This window comes from Ceratosolen solmsi, unplaced genomic scaffold (genome assembly GCF_000503995.2).
Source record: "Ceratosolen solmsi marchali unplaced genomic scaffold, CerSol_1.0 scaffold56, whole genome shotgun sequence".
NCBI classification, from domain to species: Eukaryota; Metazoa; Arthropoda; class Insecta; order Hymenoptera; family Agaonidae; genus Ceratosolen; species Ceratosolen solmsi.
Genome location: NW_011948425.1, coordinates 7,527,182 through 7,549,953, shown reverse-complemented (window position 1 = coordinate 7,549,953; position 22,772 = coordinate 7,527,182). Strand labels below are relative to the sequence as shown.

The 22,772-nt window shown below is 33.6% G+C and overlaps 1 protein-coding gene across 1 annotated transcript; it reads left to right on the top strand.

The window, feature by feature from the left end:
* The first annotated feature begins 391 nt into the window (after nucleotides 1–391).
* DIP-lambda (Dpr-interacting protein lambda) lies at nucleotides 392–22,367 on the top strand. The gene is made up of 8 exons (XM_011500635.1): nucleotides 392–398; nucleotides 12,642–12,757; nucleotides 13,639–13,824; nucleotides 15,164–15,347; nucleotides 17,749–17,880; nucleotides 19,501–19,620; nucleotides 20,462–20,632; nucleotides 21,961–22,367. The coding sequence occupies exons 2-8, from the start codon at nucleotides 12,662–12,664 to the stop codon at nucleotides 22,365–22,367; spliced, it is 1,296 nt and encodes a 431-aa protein (XP_011498937.1). The 5' UTR covers nucleotides 392–398; nucleotides 12,642–12,661.
* The last annotated feature ends 405 nt before the right edge of the window (nucleotides 22,368–22,772 follow it).

The following is a 22,772-nucleotide window of genomic DNA, read 5'->3' as shown; positions in this document are numbered from 1 at the left end:
TCAATGGAGTCGAAGAGAGGGAGGTTGAAAGGGAGAGAGACAGAGAGAGAGAGAGAGCGAGAGAAAGTTGTTCATGATTTACTTAGTCTCGTCATTTTCCGATGCTAAATGCTCTCTTCTCATTCCCTCTACGAATTTCTTACTATAGCCGCGTGCCCTCCGATGCACGTACATAGAGTCCCTGAGAGCCGAGCCAAGTCAGCAGTACTTAAGTAAGATCTCTGTTTCAGATTGCTGACTGAAAGTTTGCTTCTCTTCAGCTGCTTCAGCCTGACGTTCGCGCTCTCATTGGCGCACGTGTACACGTACAGACGCGTTGGAAGAGACTGAAGCAACTCTGATGGCAACGTGTAAGCTCGGCGTCCTTCTCGCTACCGTATTACTCCACATCTGCTTGTGTGAGTATCTTGGAAGCGGCCCACGTGCGCGCATGACTTTTCCTCTCCATTGTCGCTTTCATTAAAAGCCGGTCCTCGATGTTCTCCTCCTCCTTCTCCTCGTCGATTGTTGTCGTCGACGTCACTCTCTACCTACGCGTTTATTTACGAGCGCGTAGTCGGTTTGGAGGACGAAGATGCTAAAGCACTCGCGAGAGCAAGACGACCTGTTGCGACCTCCGTATATATATGTACAATAAACACCCCCATCCGGCTGACATCTCCGCGCGCCTCTACAATCAAGACGCACAAAGGCATACTTTTCGCATTCGGCATCCATCAAAAATGCCTCCAACTACGCGCGCTGGATTAAATGGTCGTGAAACGCATACTTACTTAAAATGTGATAGAAAGTATCTGTGAGAATGCATAGTTGCACATGTAATATTACTAAATTTAAAGATATATTAGGCGATTCATAAGAACATTATTTCTTGAAATTATGGAGAGAAAGTATTGATCAATCTCAATAAAATGCATACATTTATATTTATATTCCATGTACATACGAGATACAGATACGTTTAAATAGAATAGATAGAGCTTAGACACGCGTAAATGTAGAATCATACAAAAAGCCATTAATATTGAAAATTCGGTAACAAAACATTTAGCAACGGTTTCTTCTTACGTAAACTGCGTAAATTAAAAATGAACAACAATTTAATGTCACCTATCATTCTTATGAAGTATAAAATTCATCATGAATAAATAAGAATACTAAGTTTTCATAAAGAATGCCGTTATGTTTGCCGCGCATAATCATAATGAATAGTTTGACAAATTTGCAACTATTAATTAATCGACAATTTTCCAGTAAGATTGATAAAACTAAATATTCACAAATACGGATTGACGAGAGTTTTTCATTGAGAGAAAAAACAAAATTGATTAAAAGCAAATGTTTATGTAACGCTTTTACAAAAGATAATAAATATTTATGATAATATTTTTCAAAATATATTATTTACAGACACGTTTTAAAATATTGGTAATGTTCGATAAAATATCGGGTTCGCATACTTCATTAAGGCTATATACAAGTAAATATATGTCAGGGGATTGGTTAATCCCTAGTGAAATTGCAATTGGTTGCGAGGGCGTATTCAAGGAAATCGCATGTCGATGTTACATTTAGTGACCAATAGGGACAACGATGAGGAAGGATGCGATAAGCGCACTATCTTTCAAAAGTTTCTTTCTTCAACTAATAGCGACTGAAAATATAATAGTCTCGGTCGTCAATACTTTCTTTGCAGATTCCGTAGTCGCTCGAGTGCTTTATAATTGATTGGAGCTTTGACACCGATCTGTCAAGGCATGAAAAATTGTATTAAAATTGTTTTATGCCATATTGACAGATAAACTATATTTATAGAACTATAAATAGTTTAAAAAACGAGAAAGTTAAAGTAGTTTTATCTTTGTGAATGATGTTTGACAGCGCACATATTTCAGACTCGCTCAGTTTAACATACCTTGCCATATATATAATTAAAACTTGTTGTATCGCTCATTAAATCTCTTTCTTCTATTCAATATGATGTGTGTGTGTGTGTGTGTGCGTGCGTGAGTGCGTGCGTGCGTGCGTGCGTGTGTGTGCGTGCGTGCGTGCGTGTGTATGTAAGTAATTTTCAAATAAAAACATTCAGCGGTATCGGCTTGCATGTTTATTTTAGCTTTGTAAATAAAACAAATAAAACTCGTTTTAATATTAACTAACGAATTTTCATAATTAACGATTATAATATTCGGCAAATTATATTTTTCATTCACAATCTTTTCTTTTAATCAAATATATGTATCATGCTAAAAATCTTTTAATAAAAAATTTTTAATAAATAATTGACTGAAAAATATGATAATAATTCAAGTATATATAATCTACCGTAGAACAATGTGTCTGTATATTTATGCAAATAAGTGGTGACAGAGATTATAAGATTATAGATATTTGTTTAAATTAAGGAAATATAGACTTATAATTAAAATTTAAAGCTTTTCGTTTGTTATTAATTACTAATTTTTTTCTACTATTTACAAATTTAATAAAGTACATAGTAACCTCAATTTAGCCAAGATCTTATATAAATCTGAATTATTTAAAACAAAAACCAAGTACTAATTTACTTTTGATACATGAATAATCAATGTACCATTTAAACTCAATCTAACCTCCTTCATTATCAAAATGAATAAAGAACATTATACTGTGATTTAAAAATACTTAAAAAGCATTCTACCATTCTATTAACAAATTAAATATTGCATAACGATCTGAAAAAATACTTTGTAACATATAATACATTTAATAACAAAAAATAACTATTTTTATAACTACAATAAAATGGCTGGCAGTCATCTAAAATTTCAAACAATTATATAATTATCGTATTTGTAACATACTAGTAAGATTATCGGTCTGGTTATATTTATTCATAAATATCAAAGGGTTGAAAATTACTACTATAAATAACAAATATATACGTATATATATATGATTAGCGTTCGGTCATAGGCGGCTCTCCATATGCTACATACACACTTAGAGTAGAGGGAGAGAGAGGTGTTCGCGGAGGTAGTTGAAGAGAGGAGCTCGGCAATGTGGACCAAGAGCAAAGTCCCCACTAACGAAACCAACCGCAACAACCCTGATACAACAATCCGCCCTCTTCATAGTAACAAATCTGCTTGGCATTCGTTCCTTTTGGGTCGAGAAGCTGGTTCACTCCGGAGGTTTGTCGTTGGTCGGAATAATCGGCGCTTGTCACTGTAGCTCCCAAGATTAAGGCTGCCTCCTTTCAACCTTACACATTAAAAGCAAATAAACAATTTTCAAAGTTTTAACGACACTTATTTATGATTAGCAGTAATGACTGCACTACCACCTTGAAGCTTCGACTAAATATTTTTTGTACTGTTAATGTAACTTTTGGGGCTTCTCAAGCTGAAAGTATTGTGTCGCTGGAAATTTTTTATTCGCTTCAAATGATAATTTAATAATCAAAACAATAAATAATGAAATAATAGTGACGGGAAATGAATGTGCCTTGCAATTTTAACTTTTTTTTCTAATTTAGAAAATCTTGTTTTTTTTAAGATCTTCTATACTGATCGCTTTCAATTAGCCTTCAATATGTCGAAAATCCTCTCTATGTCCGACCACTTTTTCCATTTAACAAATTTTTAAAGCAAATAATATCAACAGTACTAATAAATCGTGCAATAGCAAAAATTTATTGGCTATATATATTTTAATTATCTATAAAGAAAAATTTTATTTAATATCCTTGAAATTATACATTGTAGATTATTACTACTATCATATATTAAAAGACTAGATATTTTTCAATTAAAGAATATATTGTTATGAGATGGTTAATTAATGTGGATTAATTACTTTTAATACAGAAGATTATAAGCCAATGTAATCGTAAATTGTTAAACGTGACAATTTTGAAACTACTAGCGCTAATATCAAGGTTCTAAGCATTCAGAGCATTGATCAGATATGCTTTTGTCCGTGAAAAATATATGCAATTGCGTTTTTTATACTCTAGAGCTAAGCGTATGATAGAGCTTTGAATTAGTAAATACATGCAGACGGATAATAAAATGAACAAATGAGAGTAAGGTAATATGAACGAGTAAAGGATAGCAAAAGATGTGTGTTTGTATGCTTGTGCATGCGTGTACACGTAGTAAATATAGTGAATCTGGAGATATATTTTATTAAAATCCGTTTTAATGCGATTAGATTGGAATGAGTTATTGTTATTATCCGAAATGATGCAGTTAATGCGGCTGACGAACATTTTCGAGTAGCAGCGCAAGATTGCACAGCTAAACTCTGTGTGAAAAAAAAACAACAAAATATAATTTCGTCGTTTTAACGTTCAATACACCACACAACTGCAATGGAAGTTTGTCAACGGATATGTATTTATCGTTACGTTATGACTGTTTGTTCCCTGATAAACGTAACAATCGCGATGTTTGCTCCTACGATTTTATCCCCGAGTGATCGTTCGCTCACACTTCTGTATTTGTCTTTTTATTTCAGCTTGACAGATCAACAATAATGAATTGTCTCATAGAGTATTTAATGCTTTTGATTTTATAGAAGTTTTATAAATCTTTAAACACACTAAGTCGATGATAAGTATATTTGTCATTAATGAAGATATCATTATCACAACAATCAATAGATAACGAAATCAAAATAATGCTACGATTCAAAATACAATTTAATAAAATTAGCAAATGTTTTATTAGAAATTATAATATAAGGGAATAACATTTAATCGGATACAGCTTATTATTCAATAAACACAGCTTTACACGTATAATGTTAATGAAAATCATTGATAGCTGATCAGACTATGTTTTGTTTCAGTATTTTATTGTTAGAATAAAGAATTTTAAGTAAAAATTTTAATGACTGTTTAAATACTAAAAGTATTAAAAAATTGTTTATTCGTACATTTTGAAAAATCTTCATAAAAGTAATTTAAATAAAAAATACACTAAAACTTTTAGTTCTTTATATTTAATGAATAATGTCTTTCGGATAATTCATCCTGATAATTCATAGGATGATTTTATTCTTTTTTATTGAAAATAAAATATCAAAAATTTGAACTGCAGATAACCAATTTACAAAAATTAATCTACAGCCTATTTTTCTCAAATGAAAAAGTTAAATGTTGAACTAGTATGAGTCTAGAGAGACAATAATCCTATGTGATAAATCACGAACACAAAATTAAAAGGATACTTACTTAAAAACCTTTTAGGTTAATGGAAACAAAAATATTACTAAAATTTACATTATATTTCAATAATAAAAAAGAAATACAAACGGGCGAATTTAAATTTAAACTTGCTTATTAAAATGATCGGTATATTAGTTGAAAATGAAAGGTAGAGGTATACGGAAATTATTTATTAATTAAAAATTTTCCATTATAATTATAAGCCAATCGTTTTATTTATAAATTCAAAATATATTCATTTGAAAAACATAAAATTATAATGAGGAGCAGTTAAATAGCTGAAATTTATTAATACAATTTTATTTAATTATGTATGAGTAAAGATTATAGCCTGTTAATTGAATTATTAATATCAAAACTATATAATATACGCCTACGTATACTCAATTTTATCAATAAATTTATTTCATCATTATTCTTTAAATATTTTACATAATTAATCATCCTAAGTATATCTTGAATTTAAGAATATATAATCTACCCAGCTTAATGCAATTTAATAATTATGATTCAATTCTAAAAATAATTTCCAATTTACCATTCTTACAAATATTGTCGATTATAATAAAATAAAATAATTCCTAATTGATTTTTTAAATACATTTATTATTATTAAATACAATTATCAGTTTATAAATTTATCATTCATACATAGTAAAAAGACACCTGATAAAATGGTCCAATAAAACAAAATCTAAACGATTAAATTATTTATCTTAATTTTTCTCAACGTAAATTGAAACATCTTTGAATAAATCAATCGTTATCATTTAGAATTCAAAAATTGAGTTGATAAAAATATATACACGTACATATTATTATTCTATTTGTGTATGAGGTTGTGGAAAATGATATTATTGGAAAAAAACACATACAAGTATAATATTATAAATATTATAAATATGTGTAGTTCGAACTTGAAAAAAAAATGAATATATTATTATAAATATAAATATAAATCGTTACGTAACAATTTATTTTCCTTTATAAACTGCTTTAGATGATTTTTCATGATTTTCATATTAAAGAATGAAAAAAACGATTACTTATAGTAAAACTAAAATTTCAACCATAAATAAGTTGAAAAAAATATATTAAATTTTGAACTGAAAAAATTGCACAATCTTAGAAGATTTTCAAATATTTTTATATACTAATACTAATCGCATTAAAAGTTTTTTATTTTAAATAAGAATAATACTTTATTTAAATTCGCATTATGTTATTATGTACATAAATATTCAGAGAGATACGACTTTATTCCATTGATTATCTAGATTACAAAAATATTATTAAATTATTCACATTTCTCTTGAATATTTAAATGTAACATTGTTAATAAAGTTGAAAAAAGATTAATTATTAATAAAGGGAATAGAGTTATATGAGATAAGATACCTAATAACTATTTAAATTCAGGAATCGAGACATTTTACTTAGTAAAAAAATTAATATAAATTGTAACTTATACATTCCAAAATTAAATTTGGTACACAATTTAAAACAAATTTTTAAGCCCTTAAATATTGATTTTTTTATTTTAAAAATATCGTTATTATTTACATGTGTGAATATAAATGGGCGAAACTTATGCATATATATGCGTGCGTGTACGTGTGTATGTAGTTATAAATAGTAATAGATAAATATTATAAAGAATAATAAAAATGTCATACAAAACAAAATGTTTGCGAATAAAAAATTCAAATTATTCATTCATAATTATTGCAAAACCAAAGTAAATGGTTATATAATGCAATGAATAATGTAATGAATAATAATTCGAAATTTTGTATAAATCAAATTAAATCATCTTTATAAATAATTGTCTATTATCAGATTTGATGGAAGGGTACATAGAAGGCAACATGTCACTAGTGGAATTGCTTACTCTACGATCTGCAAGACATTCTTAATTCATAAAATATATAGACTAATGAATTCGATATCGCTATTGAATAAAAATAAACGAAATGAAAAGCAAAACATTTAATGAATTTAGTTCCTTTCACAAGGAGGAGCTTTACGATTGGAGTAGTAAACGTTGAGGAGGGTAAAGCAAAAGTGTTCATAGCGAAACGAACAACACAAATATAATTATCCTTCAGTTTGTATTTGGTGGATCTTTATTGTAGTTGACCCTTGAGTACTATAATTCAATATGATTCCTCTGATGTTCTTATTAGTTGTTCTATATTGTGCTATATTATTAATCCGCAGCTTAATTTTCAAGATTGATGATGGTATTTCAAATCATAGTAGGATTAAAAATATTTTCTGAAATGAGATCCATCAACGAAAATTTATAGCATGTATTCATAAATAGATTATTGTAATAAAAAAATTATTAGTTGAACGCTATGTGGAACTTTTATGAAAAAGCATTTTCAAGTTAGATAGAAGTTTTTATCTCTGAATATTATATTATATTACTTTAAATATTGAAGTACCAATATGTAAAAGCTCGTGAAACACTAAAGTTCTTCTTTAGCACATGATTATCTATTAAAATTTATTCTGAACGGTAAAAAAATATTAACTGCATTCAAAGTAAAATTTATAATAATACAATGAAATTTCCATATATTTTCTAGTACTTTTAATTGATATATTGAATAAAGCTTTAAATTTTCATTATTTGACATATGAATTCATATCCACAGCTACAAATGAAAACTTCGTCTTGAAATAGTATTCATTTAGAAAAACATTGTGTTCACGATAATATTACTGAGTTCAAATGAGAAAACTTGAATACTGTTCTTAATTTAATATTCAAAATACGCGATTTATAATATACATAAATATGCAAATCTCTGTATGTCATGTTATGGTTATTAAATTTAGTTAATTAACTTATACATATTCAAAATTCGCTACAAGAAGTTTAACTTTTATCAGATTTTCCTTAAAAATAAGCTAAGATATTATTCGATCAATCCATTAAATTTGAATTTTTTACACAAATCATCGTCGCTTCTTGCCTCGTAAAGTCATTAATTTTAAAGACATTATTATCTCACGCATTAAAATTTTGTATTAATTTAAATATTTTAAAAAAATGTTCCATGCATTCTACAAATATTATTCAATTTTCTCAAAAAAATTGTAAAATGTTAATAATCAATAATTGGCTGTGGTTCGTGTTTAATTCGTTCAGCATAAGATTAATAAAATTCGTCGTCTGACTAAAGCCGAGTGTAGCTACTTAGATAGCATACGTTCCAATCGAATCTATTATAGAATAATTTGTCATTCCATCTACAGTAACTGAATCGCGTGAGAAAACAATGAAAAATCTCATAGGGCATAAAAAAACAAATACAATTCAAGGAGGATTTATATATGTGGCGATCACAAGAAAATGATAGCTCTTCGGTAAATTGCAGAAAACAAGCGAAACAGTAAAAAACAAAAACAACAACAACAACAACAACAAGTAGAATAAGACGTCCAGAAGGACGAGATGAAAGGAGAAAACAAAGTCGAACTACTAGTAGTCTTGAATGCGATTCCGAGGTATAAAAGGGCGTACTTAGATTACGGCGCGCATCGTCGTTGTTGAACTGGAAAAATCCGACTGCGGGTTGTATATATATACAAACAAGCGAAGAAAATTCACGTGGAACACTTTTCAATTTAGCTAGCAAAGTACACTCATATATACGTTGCACATACAGATACATCAAGGATGTTAAATTCGAAAGTGTTCTAAGTGAATTTTCTTGCGCTGTTGTAGGAAACTCAATGTCACCATCGCATTCGCTGTCTTAGTCTGGTTTGTCTCATACGTACGAACGATAAGCTGAGATGCGGAGATACAGAAACATACGAAACGTAGACATGTGTATTGAGAGGAATTTGTAGAAGTGTAGGCATAAGGATACAGATAGTTGGTTGGATGCGTTCGCTAACACTAAAATGAAGCGAGACGGAAAGTGGTTTTTTTACTTTTTTTGTCCATTTTTTCTTTTTTTTGCAAAGGGGGGATTGTTTTTATGGCAGAAAGAGAGCGACACGCGTTTATATTTGTATAGGAAGAAAATTGGACGAGTAAGAAAATGTCTCGTGTGCGGAAAATAAGCCGGGAAAGCGGCACGAGGAGTTTCGTTAAAGCGATACGGTGTGGGACTAAATAGTTTGCTCTTAAATAAGTAGAATGCGAGTCGCGTGCGATTATCCAAAGAACGGAACGCACCGCGGCTCCTCGGAATTTTCAAGAGGCATTGAGCTTGGCCAGAATATATAAGCTTTTAGCAATAAAAAGGAACTTACAAGGTATTTAAGCATCGTGTCTTCCAAGCCATAGAAACTTATCGCTTTAAAGTTGACTATCAATTTATTGTGAAATTAATGTCGGATTTTCACTTCCATCCATTTTTCTTTCTTGTTTTTTGTTTTTCTTTTCTTTCATTCTTAAGAATTCTTGGTAGTAAAAAACAATAACAAAAAAAGTATAAATAGTAGTTTCTTATAGTAGTTTTTTATATTTATGGATTAAAGCAATGCCTCCTATTACCTTTATAGTCTATCATTAGCATTTTTAGTTGATCTAAATGATAAATACTGTATATTATTAAACAGTTGTATGATTTAATATTTTGTTTATATTTTGTTTTTTCGTCATTAATTAAAGACGTTTTGGCTATTTAATCATGAATTTTATAGGATTAAATATTTAATTTGGCTGTTATTGGCGTAAGAAGTTGCGAGCTTGAAAAGCATTAAATAAGTCTCTTATTCCGCAATGCAATCGTAAGAGTAAATTGCACGAAAGTCATTCGATACAAATTAAATGGAAAAAAAGGAAAAAGGAAGAGAAAAGGTCGCATTCGTTGCGCTTTATATCTTTCTATCTCGGCAACTATGTACGCTTACAAAGTCACGAACGAGCGAATAATCAAGTGAAAAACAGCATAAAGTAAAGAGGAAAGAATTATTAGCCTAAAAATTTAAGGCAATGGGCACGAAATTGAACCTTTAAAAGAGACTCGGTGTACGTGAGAAAAGCGAAGCGAAAGCTTCGAGATATCGATGACGGCGACGACGACGACCGATCGTTTTCACACGACGAAGGTTATATATACACAGCGAGAATAGTCCGAATTCGCATTCGCTCAAGATTATGCTAACGAGACAAACTCGCTCCGTCGTAACTCTATATTATTCCGATATTCCAGCTCCTACTATATACCTTGGCCATTGAGTTGGCGGGGGAAGCGATCCTTCGTCCTCGCTGATTCTCTCGACCTCCATTGTTCGGCTTTCTTTGATTTTTCTCCTCTGCATGGAAACTATCCATGGATATTCCCATCCCTTCGACACCATCCCGCTCGCCTGACTTTGTCTTCGTTCATTTTTATCCGTATACCCCGATGATCGAATCAAGTTTCGAGAGACAATAACACAGATGAGCTCGAGGGTCCTCCCACCCAAGGAAGTTTACTATAAACGTTTACTCGGATCCAGGAACTCTCGGAAACTTGACTTAACATTACTTGACTCCACGCGCTCATAGGTACGAGTTGCCTGATTGCCCGATTCTCTTTCCTCTACTTTATTTCCGCACATCCTTGAGTCTCGCATATTCGAGTCGAATCCTCTCGAGCATAAAATCCAAGAAAGTATCGACGACAAGTTTTTAGGGAGTCATTGTCTATTGAATGAGAGTTAGCTAAGCTGAAGATCGAGCGCGAGCGAGTGACACGCGGTGGTGAGAGTATGGATGAAACTTTCGTTTCGGGCGCGACATTTTTAAATTGTACGCCATTGACTGGTTAAAACAATCATTCTTCGTATTAATTATAAAACGAGGATTTTCGCGACCTTAATGCGACACGCTCGATGAAATAATGTATATTGCACGTCTTAGTGAAAATGAACTAAGCGATAACGCGGAACATCAAATTTTCACTTGAAGTAAAATGAAACGCCGATAATGATGATTTTGTATGCTAGAGTCTATTGCCTCTGTATAGGTAGATTTGCCGCGATTGTGCGTCTCCATGTTAATGTCAGCCTTTCATAATCATAATAAGCCACATTTGCTATTATAAGAATCAGACGTAGCGAGTATGAGTAATTTCTCTTTTGCACTTTCAACATAATCCTGACAGCTGTATAAAATACAGCATTATAAAAAGTCCAGTACACGTAGGCGAGAGAGCTCAAACAAGTAAATCCATGATTACAACCTTGGCAGACATAATGTCCTTAGCCGCTAAAAATAAATCCTTCCAAGCATACTTGAATTTCATCTCGACTTGGCTCAATCGCTCACCAGAGGGAATCATCTCTAAGTCATATAAAACTGAAAATCCTTTTTAAACCGAATTCCTATTGAAAAAAGAAAAGCGGCCGAGAGAGAAAAGTAAAAATTCTCAAGTACGAGTGCTCCCAAGGCTTATAAAGAAGTACAGTAGCTCTTCCAGGTATATACACACGTATGCATTTCTCGTTGGCTTCGGAAAAAGGAAGGAAACCGTAGGAGAAGGAGGATGATGAAGGAGAAGGAGAAGGAGAAGGAGGAAGAGGAGGAGCAGGAGGAGGAAGAAGCAGTTTGGCAATGTGAGAGGGGGTGGGAAAAGGGAGGAAAGGGAGATAGAAAGAAAAGACACAGTTAGAAGACGAGATTCGCGAAAAGCTCATCATGAGCGCGTTGAGCTGGTCTCGCATTTTTGTATCTCACACACTCGCACACGTGCACACAGTAAAACCTACTGTCCCTCTCTCTCTCTCTCTCTCTCTCTCTCTCTCTCTCTCTCTCTCTCTCTCTCTCTCTCGTTCTCTCTGTCTATCCCAGTGGCATAAAATAGAAGAGGGAACGGTAAAGGAGGAGGAGGAGGAGGAGGAGGAGACGGACGAAGACAGCGGGAACGGCGGCTCTTAGCAGCTCAAAGTGGCTTACGGCGTGTTCGCGGCAGTCGAATAAAGAATTAAATGCAAAATTAGAATTCCGCCGGTGCTCGCTCGCTCCCTGACTATAAAACCCTTCTTCCTCCGTGCCTGATGCGCTACACGGCAAAAGCCCCTTCCCTTCACGCTGGATTACGATTGCGAGACTCAAGAATTTTTCCATTTATCGCTCCTCTTGCACGAGCGCATGCGAGAAATTCGACCGAGCCGCGCTTCCCGGCTGCACTCGCCTACGTGCGGATACATCGCCGTATTATCTGTCGGCGTTGGTTCGGGATTGAACGGTAAGACGAGGACTTGCCGCACCGCGAATTGCAAAGTATCGAAACAAATTCGTGTGCGGGCGAGTCGAGCGACATTGTCAAGTTTTAGGCCTTTGGCCTCGAGACAGAGACAGAGGGAGAGAGAGAGAGAGAGACACCACCACCCCGCTCCAATCACACTACCCAAGAGCGAGCCAATCCATCCATTTTGGCCCTCGATCTTCTAATCGGCTAATGTAAATTAATCGCAGGTCAAATAACCCCGGAGATTATGCCGGAATTTTTGGCACCGCTGGAGAACCACACGGTCATACAGGGACGCGACGTCTCCTTTACCTGCGTTGTCAATCATCTGCAGTCTTACAAGGTAAGATTAATCGACTCTGGCTGCTGAACATCTATTTGCGTGCTGCGCCTTAATGTGACCAAGACCATTATATTCGGGCATTAAACGTGTAGGAAAATGAGTTCCTGAAAGACGTGCGCCTGGCATGCTCTCCCTTATTATTATAGAAAGATCGTTATGGCGTACGCGCACGTCATACCGAGTAGTCAAATTGCCCTTAGGCACCTCTAGATGATAATCCGTAGTAAATATTTTTAATTTTCGAAAGCATTTTTGCGGATAAAAATTCTCGGTTAAGGCAATAACGTGAGCTCCAAAGCACTCCCTAATTAAAATGAAATTTCCTTGAGTAATGAAAATCAATGTGCCCCAATAGCCTTTATATAACGATAAATACACTCGCTACAATCATACAATCGCCCTCTATTAATCTATTTGTACTAATGCAAAAATAGTGATCGATCGATTTATACGCGTTTGTTGTTTGTTTTTACTTTTTTTCTCTCTCAATTTACGCGTATATTAATTCTTTTATATGTCAATGCTTAATATAATTGACATTTGTCCGTGGCGGTTGTTTACTTTCAACGCTCGGATTTCAATGAAATCGATCCATAAACAGCAAACTAAATGCAATAATTAACGAATTAACGTAGACAACGACCGGCAGATATATCCCATCCATTCGAGCAGACGACAAAATGGAGAAAACGAGCTTAGCATATCCCAAGCCATTTAAAGCTAACGATCGTCTTAAACAACGGACGCGTTAAAAATGCAGCAAACGTAAAGCGTGTCCGATAACGAGAATAATAATAATAATAATAATAATAGAATAATAATGAGATGAAGGAAGGATAAACGAGTCGATTGACGCATTTGTCCTCGCTTGTTTATTCAAGGTGGCCTGGATAAAATCAGACTCGCGCGCCATTTTAGCCATACACACTCACCTAGTGGCACACAACCCCCGACTGTCCGTCACGCACAACGGCCATAACACGTGGAAGCTCCACATCTCGAACGTTCAGAAGAACGACTCCGGCACCTACATGTGCCAAGTCAATACCGAGCCGATGCTTAGTCAGGTGAGTCTTGGCCCCGATTTTATTTGCATATTTAAATATTGGAATCCAATACTCCATATTAAAATGTACCGAAAGTTTTTAATTTCAAACTCACGTTTTTGCCAGTCGCGTAATCGTCGTGTATTGGATTCGGGCTTTTCCTTTTTCTTTTTCATCTATCTATTTTCAATGTTAAAGAATCCATTTATCAGCCCAAGTATCGAATTATTCGGGCCGTTAAATATTTCATTTATTTAACAAGTATTTTGACACTACTATTTATAGAAACAACGTGGAATTTGTTTCGCGCTAATTAATACGTGAGATTAAATTTCAAGGATTGCATTTAATAGAGTTACAATTCGAGGACACAAGTGTTATAATAATCGATAGCCTTTCAATATTTTACCAAACGATAAAATTCCAAACTCTACCGCAAGTTTTTTACAGCCATCCTGACAAAATTTAATCTCACTTTCCTTAGGCACTTTGTTTTTTTATTTTTACTAACGTCTCTAACTTGTCGTATTTTCGTAGATACGGCAATATTATCACAATATAAACAATTTTATAATATCGTATAAAAATTAACACAAGAGGGGATGATTATCAAAGGCAAGAAACGCTCGTCTATTTATGTTTATTAAATTTAAATTTAAAAACATGTAACAATCGTCGAACGTCAGTATTTAAAATTTGATGATTAATTGATGAATTTAGTTATCCAGAGTAAAGCAATTTCAGCTTAAACATTGCGATTTAACCTTAATATATATATATATATATATATAATACAGTGCATCTTGTACTCGAAAGCGTTAATATTAACTTATACCACGTGACAACGAGATAACCCGAGGCGGCGAGTGTCTCGTGGCCGTGGGAAAACGGCCGTTAGACATTACAATAATCTTGCTTTTAACAGTATCCCTTCAACAATTAAAATGTTTCTCAGGCCTTTTGTTTTTTCGCATTCTCGCATCTCACGCAAATAAATTAAAATTAAATTAATAAATAGCAGCTCTAGTGTACTATAAAAGTAAAAAAAAGAACAAAAATGTACGTACGCACAAAAAGTAGGTTAAAGCGCACGTTACGAGCACAAATAATACAATAGACAGTTTTTGCTCTTTACTTTTTCATAATGCTCTCTCTCTCTTCTCTCTCTCTCTTCCTTGCTCTCTCTCTCTCTCTTCTCTCTCTTCCTCTCTATCTCTCTTCTCTCTCTTCCTCTCTATCTCTCTTCTCTCTCTTCCTCTCTATCTCTCTCTCCCTATTATCTCTCTGTTTCTATCGTTCTCTCTCTCTCTCTCTTTCTGTCACTGTCTCTCTCTCTCTCTCTGTCTCTCTGTCTTTGAAGATGGGTTACATGACTGTCGTCATTCCACCCGATATCATAGACGGAACGTCAGAAGGGCTGGTGGCGCACGAGGGCGGCAATATCAAGTTACGCTGCGTGGCGACAGGATCGCCCGAGCCCAATGTCACATGGAAGCGCGAAGATGGACGTAACATAGTCCTACGCGATAATGGACAGAAGAAACGTAATGTTACATTTTCTATATTCGGTTATATTAATTTATCATTATTTATGTAAGTGTAAATTATTTTTGAAGTGAGATGGAATAGCCGGATTTATAAAAGGGAATATTTCTTTTATGTCACGTGTAATCCGTGAATTGCTTGCAATGCATAATACGTAATATTATGTGATAACGTTATTTGATCAATCGTTCATACGTGATTCTTGTACGATTATATTATTTAATGATTTATAAAGCGAATATGCCAATATCACTTCTTCGTTAATATCGATCAAATTTGATTAGTATTCATATAAGATGAATCCGAAATTAAATTCAAAAACATATATTTATTTAGATGAATGAATAATAATCAATTAATTTTTTTATTTTTCTTCTTTTTTGATTGTCTTGTATTTTTTTTGTATTGCAAAATAATAGAACAGGCGAAGAAGGAGTGGAATGAGTGGAAATTCTTAATTTTATCAAACTGCGCATTTGCATGAATGTAGTTTTCTTTTTCATGGTTGACCATCAATTAATGTTAGATATTATGCATTGGAACATTCTACCCATCTAAAATTGTTCAATTATTTACAATGTGAATTTGGTAAATTCGCGCTATTATATTGTAAAATTTTTATCATACGTTTTATAATTTTACGAATTCTTCGTGTTGTATTCTCTCTTTTTTAATTAACTTTTATGTAATAAATTGGCGATTAATTTTAGTATCGAAACTGTCCAAAAATTTTAATAATTCTAATGTCGTTGCTATGTGGATTCATATTTTGTTAAATAAAAAAAAATTACCCGCATACTTTATTGACCTCGAAATTTCACAAAAAGAACTTATATTTCATGTTTTTACTTTTAACATAATCAACATTCGCTACTTAATATTATTTCTCATAATTAATAATTAAGATTCGATGGCAAGTGTATTTTTACATGGCGTAATATTAGACATTAGAACATCTTGTTAAATAGAAATAATACTATAACAATGCTCGTTTATCGATTCAATATAACTTATAATATAACAATGAAAATTCCTAATGTTAATTTTTACATAAAATTTTTGTATTTTTGTATAGACGCTTGGACACGTGCACAAATTATATAAAAGTCGGTATAGCGTCGATTATGAAAAATATTCCTAGATTCAATAATAGAACATCGATTATATAAAATTTATAAACTTGTCACATTATATGTTATGGCATACATTCCACAAATATTTGCAATTAATATTTCAATATTAAATCTAATTAATAAAGTATTCGGATTATTTGATTATCCATTATCTTGTGGTTTTTTTTAATTTTTATTTTGTATTGTACTCTTTTTTGTCTTTTATTTTTCCAATAAGCACATTCGGATTTTTTCTTTCTTTTTTTTACAATATTTACAAAATTCTCTTTAAATACCGATATATGAAATGAAAAAGCTCGAGAAATCGAAAAATATAAACAAAGAAACAAGCAGAAGCTTTATATATAATTGTATATACTAAAAAGTAAATACTAATTTTTCCTATTTTCTTAATAAATATAATTTCGTACTATCGGGCCGTACAATCGAATATTTGGCAAATATCATTGAAAATTTTGTTTAAAAAGCTAATTTAATGTCGAAAGAAAAGTAACTTCTCGACAACTTATGTCTATTTGATAAATGCAATTATACAGTTGAAATGAAATTATTCAAAACTTAAATTTATCATTTTCATTTGAATTTCGACGAATGTTTCAAAAAGGCGGAAAAGATGATAATATAGTTCTATTGGATAATTTAATTAGTAGCGCGGCAGTATATATGAAAATTTTTAAATTTCCTTTAAAATTGTGAAAACTTGACTTATTATTCAAAATATAAAGAGAAAAGACCAGAGCTCATTTTCATGCAAATAAAGTGCGACTCTTATCTCAATTTGTCGTATACGAATTTGAAATTTAATTCTTCGACAGTACTTCGTCGTTTATGAGCCTAACAAATTAAAACAAAAACAAAAAATAAAAAAGTCCAATTTATCAGCTACATTGCAATCTACATTTCTATAAAGATCGACAGAAATCAAAGGGCCCCTAGAGCTTTAGGCGGCGTCAGCTCCAAGCTTATTTATAAAACTAAAGTAGTTAAATAAATTGACGTACATCGGAAATATCAGGGAAAATTTGAAAGCCCAAAGTTAGCCGAATAAAGGAAGTAAAGACTCGAGTTTTAACGAGTTTTAACGCCAAGATAGATACACTTGCCATTAAAAATGCCTGGTTGTAGCGATTAGTGGATGAAGACGAAATACGGGGAAACACGAAAGTGTACATTGTTTGCGTAAGGAAGTAACGACTTGTCATCCCTGGAGGATGATAACACAATCGTTCGTACGCGCCTGTCTCCATAAACCATTACGATGTTGCAGTACTGACAAAGTACGAGGGCGAGACACTGGAGCTAAGCGGCGTTTTACGACAAGAAATGGGCACTTACCTTTGCATAGCCAGCAGCGGCATACCTCCGAGCGTCAGCAAGAGATACTCCGTCTACGTCCAATGTGAGTCTCTCGATGTAGTGGTCCGCCCTTGCGATCCTCTCCCTTTCATCGTGTATCCTTAGATTAGCGTTTGTTTGTTCGGACCGCGTGCATCATGAAAAGCAATGCTGTTCAACAACACAGGCTCCATGATGCTGGATGCACGTCGTAAAATGAGATAAAATGTTTACACATAGAAATATGTACCGCAATTTCTGAACGCAGTGTCAAAACAATCAATGGTATTAAAAGACGCGACCGAGCATTATTATCTGTAAAAAAGAAAACGAAAAAAGAAAAGAAAAAATTATTTAACGGTCATGTAAAATTACGATTGGGAAATAAAGAATTTGTAATTTCATGCTCGCATTCGTGAAACAAAAAAAAAATGCAATGCTTCAAATTCAATTTCTTATCCTTATTGTTAAGGTATTACAACAGCTTCGATCAAATACACACGAGGAAAATAATATAAGTATGCTTAGTTACAATTGAATCACCGTTGTACATAATCGGTTAGTCCCAATTAGTTTTCAAAATTGATTTGCACGGCTATTGAATATGTTATGTAATTGGACAGACATAATTAGCAAAAGATATTAAAGCGTACATTTGAAATTATTGAACATAATTAAGCAATTTTAATTAATTGGACATAATATTCAATAATATTGGCTAATATGTTTTTGCGATGTTATTATTAGTCCTTTTTGTTGTTGAATTTTACTTTCAATCGTTTAATTTTTATAATAACGTTGTTTTGAACAAATTTAATGTAATTGAATTATGTGAAAATTTACGCGACCATAATAATGAAATTGCACGTAAAATAAATGCGTAGTAAAAAATTTAAATTTAAACCATGAGATTTTTACTGAAATAAATGTCCCAACTTTGATTATTAGACAAAAACTGATTGTGTATTTCCGTGCAAAAAAAAAGTTTTTATTAAAATAAAAGAAATTTCAATAAACGTCAATTGCCCTCTCGAATAAATCACTTTATTTCGTGATTTTCACTATAATTTAATATATTAAAAAAATTTTTTTCTTGTTTTTCTGTTTCTTTTCCTAAATTATCCTTATTGTTCTTTTTATCCGTAAAATACTAGACATTATATGAAAATTATATTCGCGTAATTTCTCAAATGGAGTGACTACTTTATCCTTAAATCATTGTACGCCTTCAAAGTATATTTTCAAACTATCTTCTATTGAATAGATTCATATGTTTAACTATATTTTCTAAGAATTAATAACATTATTCGATAGCGTAACAACAACTCGGAATAATAATAAGAATCTGACTTGAAAATTGAAACGAACACGTTGCTTCACGGTCGCTAAACCTGCATTTCAATATGAAATATTTCAAATCGAATCAAAATTGAAAAAAGATTATAAATATGACGTAGAAAATGACGTTCTTCTTCCCGCCGAGTAAATTGAAATAGATTCTTGTTGAATGAAAATTTTACTTTAAGATTGGTATTATTTATTTGAACAATTTCTCTATCATGTGCGGGATGAGGCTATCTAGCGTACAAGAATAGCCATTTTAGGCAAAATTTAGAGGAGAAGCTCGCACGAATAAAAGTGGCGGAGAGCGTTAAGCTCTAATAATAAGTCTCGTCATTCGCAGTTCAACCATCGATTAAAGTTACGAACCACGTTGTCGGTGCCCCAGTTAACAAGGACGTCGTGTTGCAATGTACGGTGGAAGCCTCGCCACAAGCAATGAATACATGGTTCACCGATAAAGGTATTATATTAATTTTTAATTAATTATCCTTGGCAACGAATGGCCTTTCGATTATTCCAAGAAGTTCATTCACTCGGCATTTGTTATTGGAAAGCCAAGCATTAATGTAATTGCAAAGCGCCAATCACATCCTTCGCGCGAATTTCTCTCGATAATTGCCTCGAGGAACTTGCCCCCCCCCACCCGCCAAGTACATAAGTAATAGAGCGAGTAGCGCGAATACGTACGAGTCCATGTGTCACTGCGTGCGTACGTGTGCGCGTACTTTATAAAGGTCAGCTGCGAAGAAACAATATAGAAATAGAAAGCAATGAAAGTATCAAAGATCGGCCGAGGATGGACGGTGATTTTGTCAGTTTTAGCCAAAGTAAAACGGAAAAAAATGGGCTGCGTACGGAGCGTTTTCTATATGCGCACGGTTATTAGAATCGAATTTAAAAGAGAAATGGAAATATCGGAAAGCGCTCGAGGACACCTTTGTCGAGTTTTGACCAGCGGAAAAAAGCCTTCGAGGACTGTGTGCACGATGTCGCTCTCCCGCTCGCCATCTAGATAAATGAGTTTTCACGTACAACGCGCTCGTAAAATACTCGATTTACGAGGCGATTCGAATAATCGTCAGCTCAAATTAATACATTCAATTATGAGTGCAATTGCGTGACGTCGTAATTAGGGAAATAAAATTTCGGGCCTCTCGAAAGGCGGAGTGGGGTGTCGTGCCTATACAACTTACCTCACGGTCCATCAATTCGCATGCAAAAAAACAAAAATGAAAATACGTTTATAAACGAACAATTGCATAAACAATGTATTTGCTATTCGTTGTGATGGTTTCCATCAGGTAACAAATTGCTGCCAAGCGACAAGTACTCGATGACAGACCGGCAGACCAACGACTACTCTTGGGAAATGAACCTGACGATACGCTCATTGGAAAAATCCGATTTCGTCGGCTATATTTGCTCATCGGAGAATGCGCTTGGAAAAGCTGAAGGTGCAGTCCGATTACAAGGTTTGTATTATAATATTTCTTAATGGAATGTACAATGATATAATTAAATGGATCATCGCTCGCTCGAACGCTAATTTTCACACTTACTTCGATAAATTTCTGCATACAGTGACAGTGGCCGTGCATTATCTGCATTAGATATTCAATTTCGAAAAAGTTTCTTTATCGATTCGTGGGACTTAATTAATGATTTCATCATGGCATGCTTCTAGTTTCTAATAAACCCTCCCATTCTACGTTAAACATTAGGAATATCGAAAGTTACAATCTATTATTAAATGAATAGTAAGAAGAATTATTCCCGCGCCGATACACCGCGAGAATATAACTCTTACACGTATTTAATTTAATAAACTGATTTACTAACTCGAATCATTGCCAATTAATTGAGCGGATAAATGTTTTAATCGAGTTTGAGTAGCTTTAGAACTATATGAATAAATAAAAATATTATTATCCTCCATATGATATTCCGTATTATCTTCAATATTATAAAAATAATTAAATTAGATTTCTAAATAAATTTTATAATGAAAAAATAATCAAATTTAATCTTACCATTTCTCTGTTTAACTATTTATTTGACGATTATTGCGTAAAAACAAGTATAAAAGTATAAAAGTGCATTTGGAGAAAAACAGTGGATATGATTATTAATTCATTATAAGGCTTTTCAAATTTTAATCAGCCAATTTTTATTATAAAGGAAAATATTAAAAAATAAAGCCAAAACCCACATTTTCCCCTATGTCGTGCAACTTAATTAAAGAAAATTATTGACATATTTGATTTCCATTAATTACATTATAATACATATTAACAAGGATCTACTTGTGACTAATTCAACCACTTTTGATAGTTCTGGGAAAAATAGTATTGCTAGAGTTGCTATAATTAACTTTCATTTTTAAATTGAAGGATCGTATCTCTTATTAGATGTATTGTTACATGCATACGATACATTCTAAAAAGGCCTAATAATCCATCGTCCATCGATAATATATGTAAAGGAAGAGAGAAGAAGAAGAAGAAGAAGAAGAAGAAGAGAAAAAGAAAAGAAGAAAAAAAGGGGGAAAAATGAATAGAGGCATTTCTGTTTTTATGACGTGCAATAGTTTGCATCCGTGAAACCTGCTCACATCGAAGCCTTACTTAACGCGCAAAGTTACAGTTTAGCATCATATCGCAATAACCGAAAAGGTTTAACCTACATTTTCACTCACCTCAAACTCGAAATATCTCCCCAAAACCTATAAAAATTAAGTCCCAGTGTATAATCGATGCTGAATCTTAGTGTCGCTAACGACGAAACTCGCCTATTGTTACAGAGCTACGCGATCTCTTCCCAACGACGACGCCGGGTACGCAGTTCCGGCCAAATGACCTGAGGCCCGGGCGCAAGAAGCCGAACAAAAGCGGCCGAAACCGCAAGAACGAGCAGCGCCAACACGTGGAAGACGAGCTCGAAATCTCGAACACTTACGGGGCTCAGGACGGTGCTCAGGACGGCGAGGGACTCGGAGCCGGCCAAGGCAACGGCATCGTCGGTGGCAGGAGCACCCAGACGCTCAACGGCCAGGCGACAAGGGGTCACCATAGGACGGAGCGGCCACATGCACTCCCATCGGCCTCGCCACCCTGGATCCTCGTCAGCGGAGCAGAGGACCGCGCCCCGCTCTTGTCGTTGCCAGCGCTCTGCGCCTGCGCGATCCTTGTGAGGACATGCACGCAATAAAGCGACGAGTCTCGTGAAACAACATTAGGAGCGGAATTCGCATTTATCTTTTAGTGCGTAATTGCCAGAGCGTTCGTTCGAATGTGTCAGGAACGACGAGCGTTGAAAGCTTTAACGTTAACGTTTCCCTTATACTTTACAATTGACGTAACTTGACGCGTCTACAGAGCTTCTGCAATCCAGTATTTTCACAAGGGTAGGTGATGAGAATGACGACAATCCCTCTTTAGGTGGAGAAGAAGGAGGAGTAGGAGGAGGAGGAGGAGGAGAAAGAGGAAGAGAAGGAGGAGGAGAAGGAGTTGACAAGGAGTGTAAATATTTCTCTGACTAATAGTTGAAGAATATGAAAGGGCTTCTAGAAATGGTAGTTGGTAAAAATGACTGTTATATTAATGTTAAGCGGTA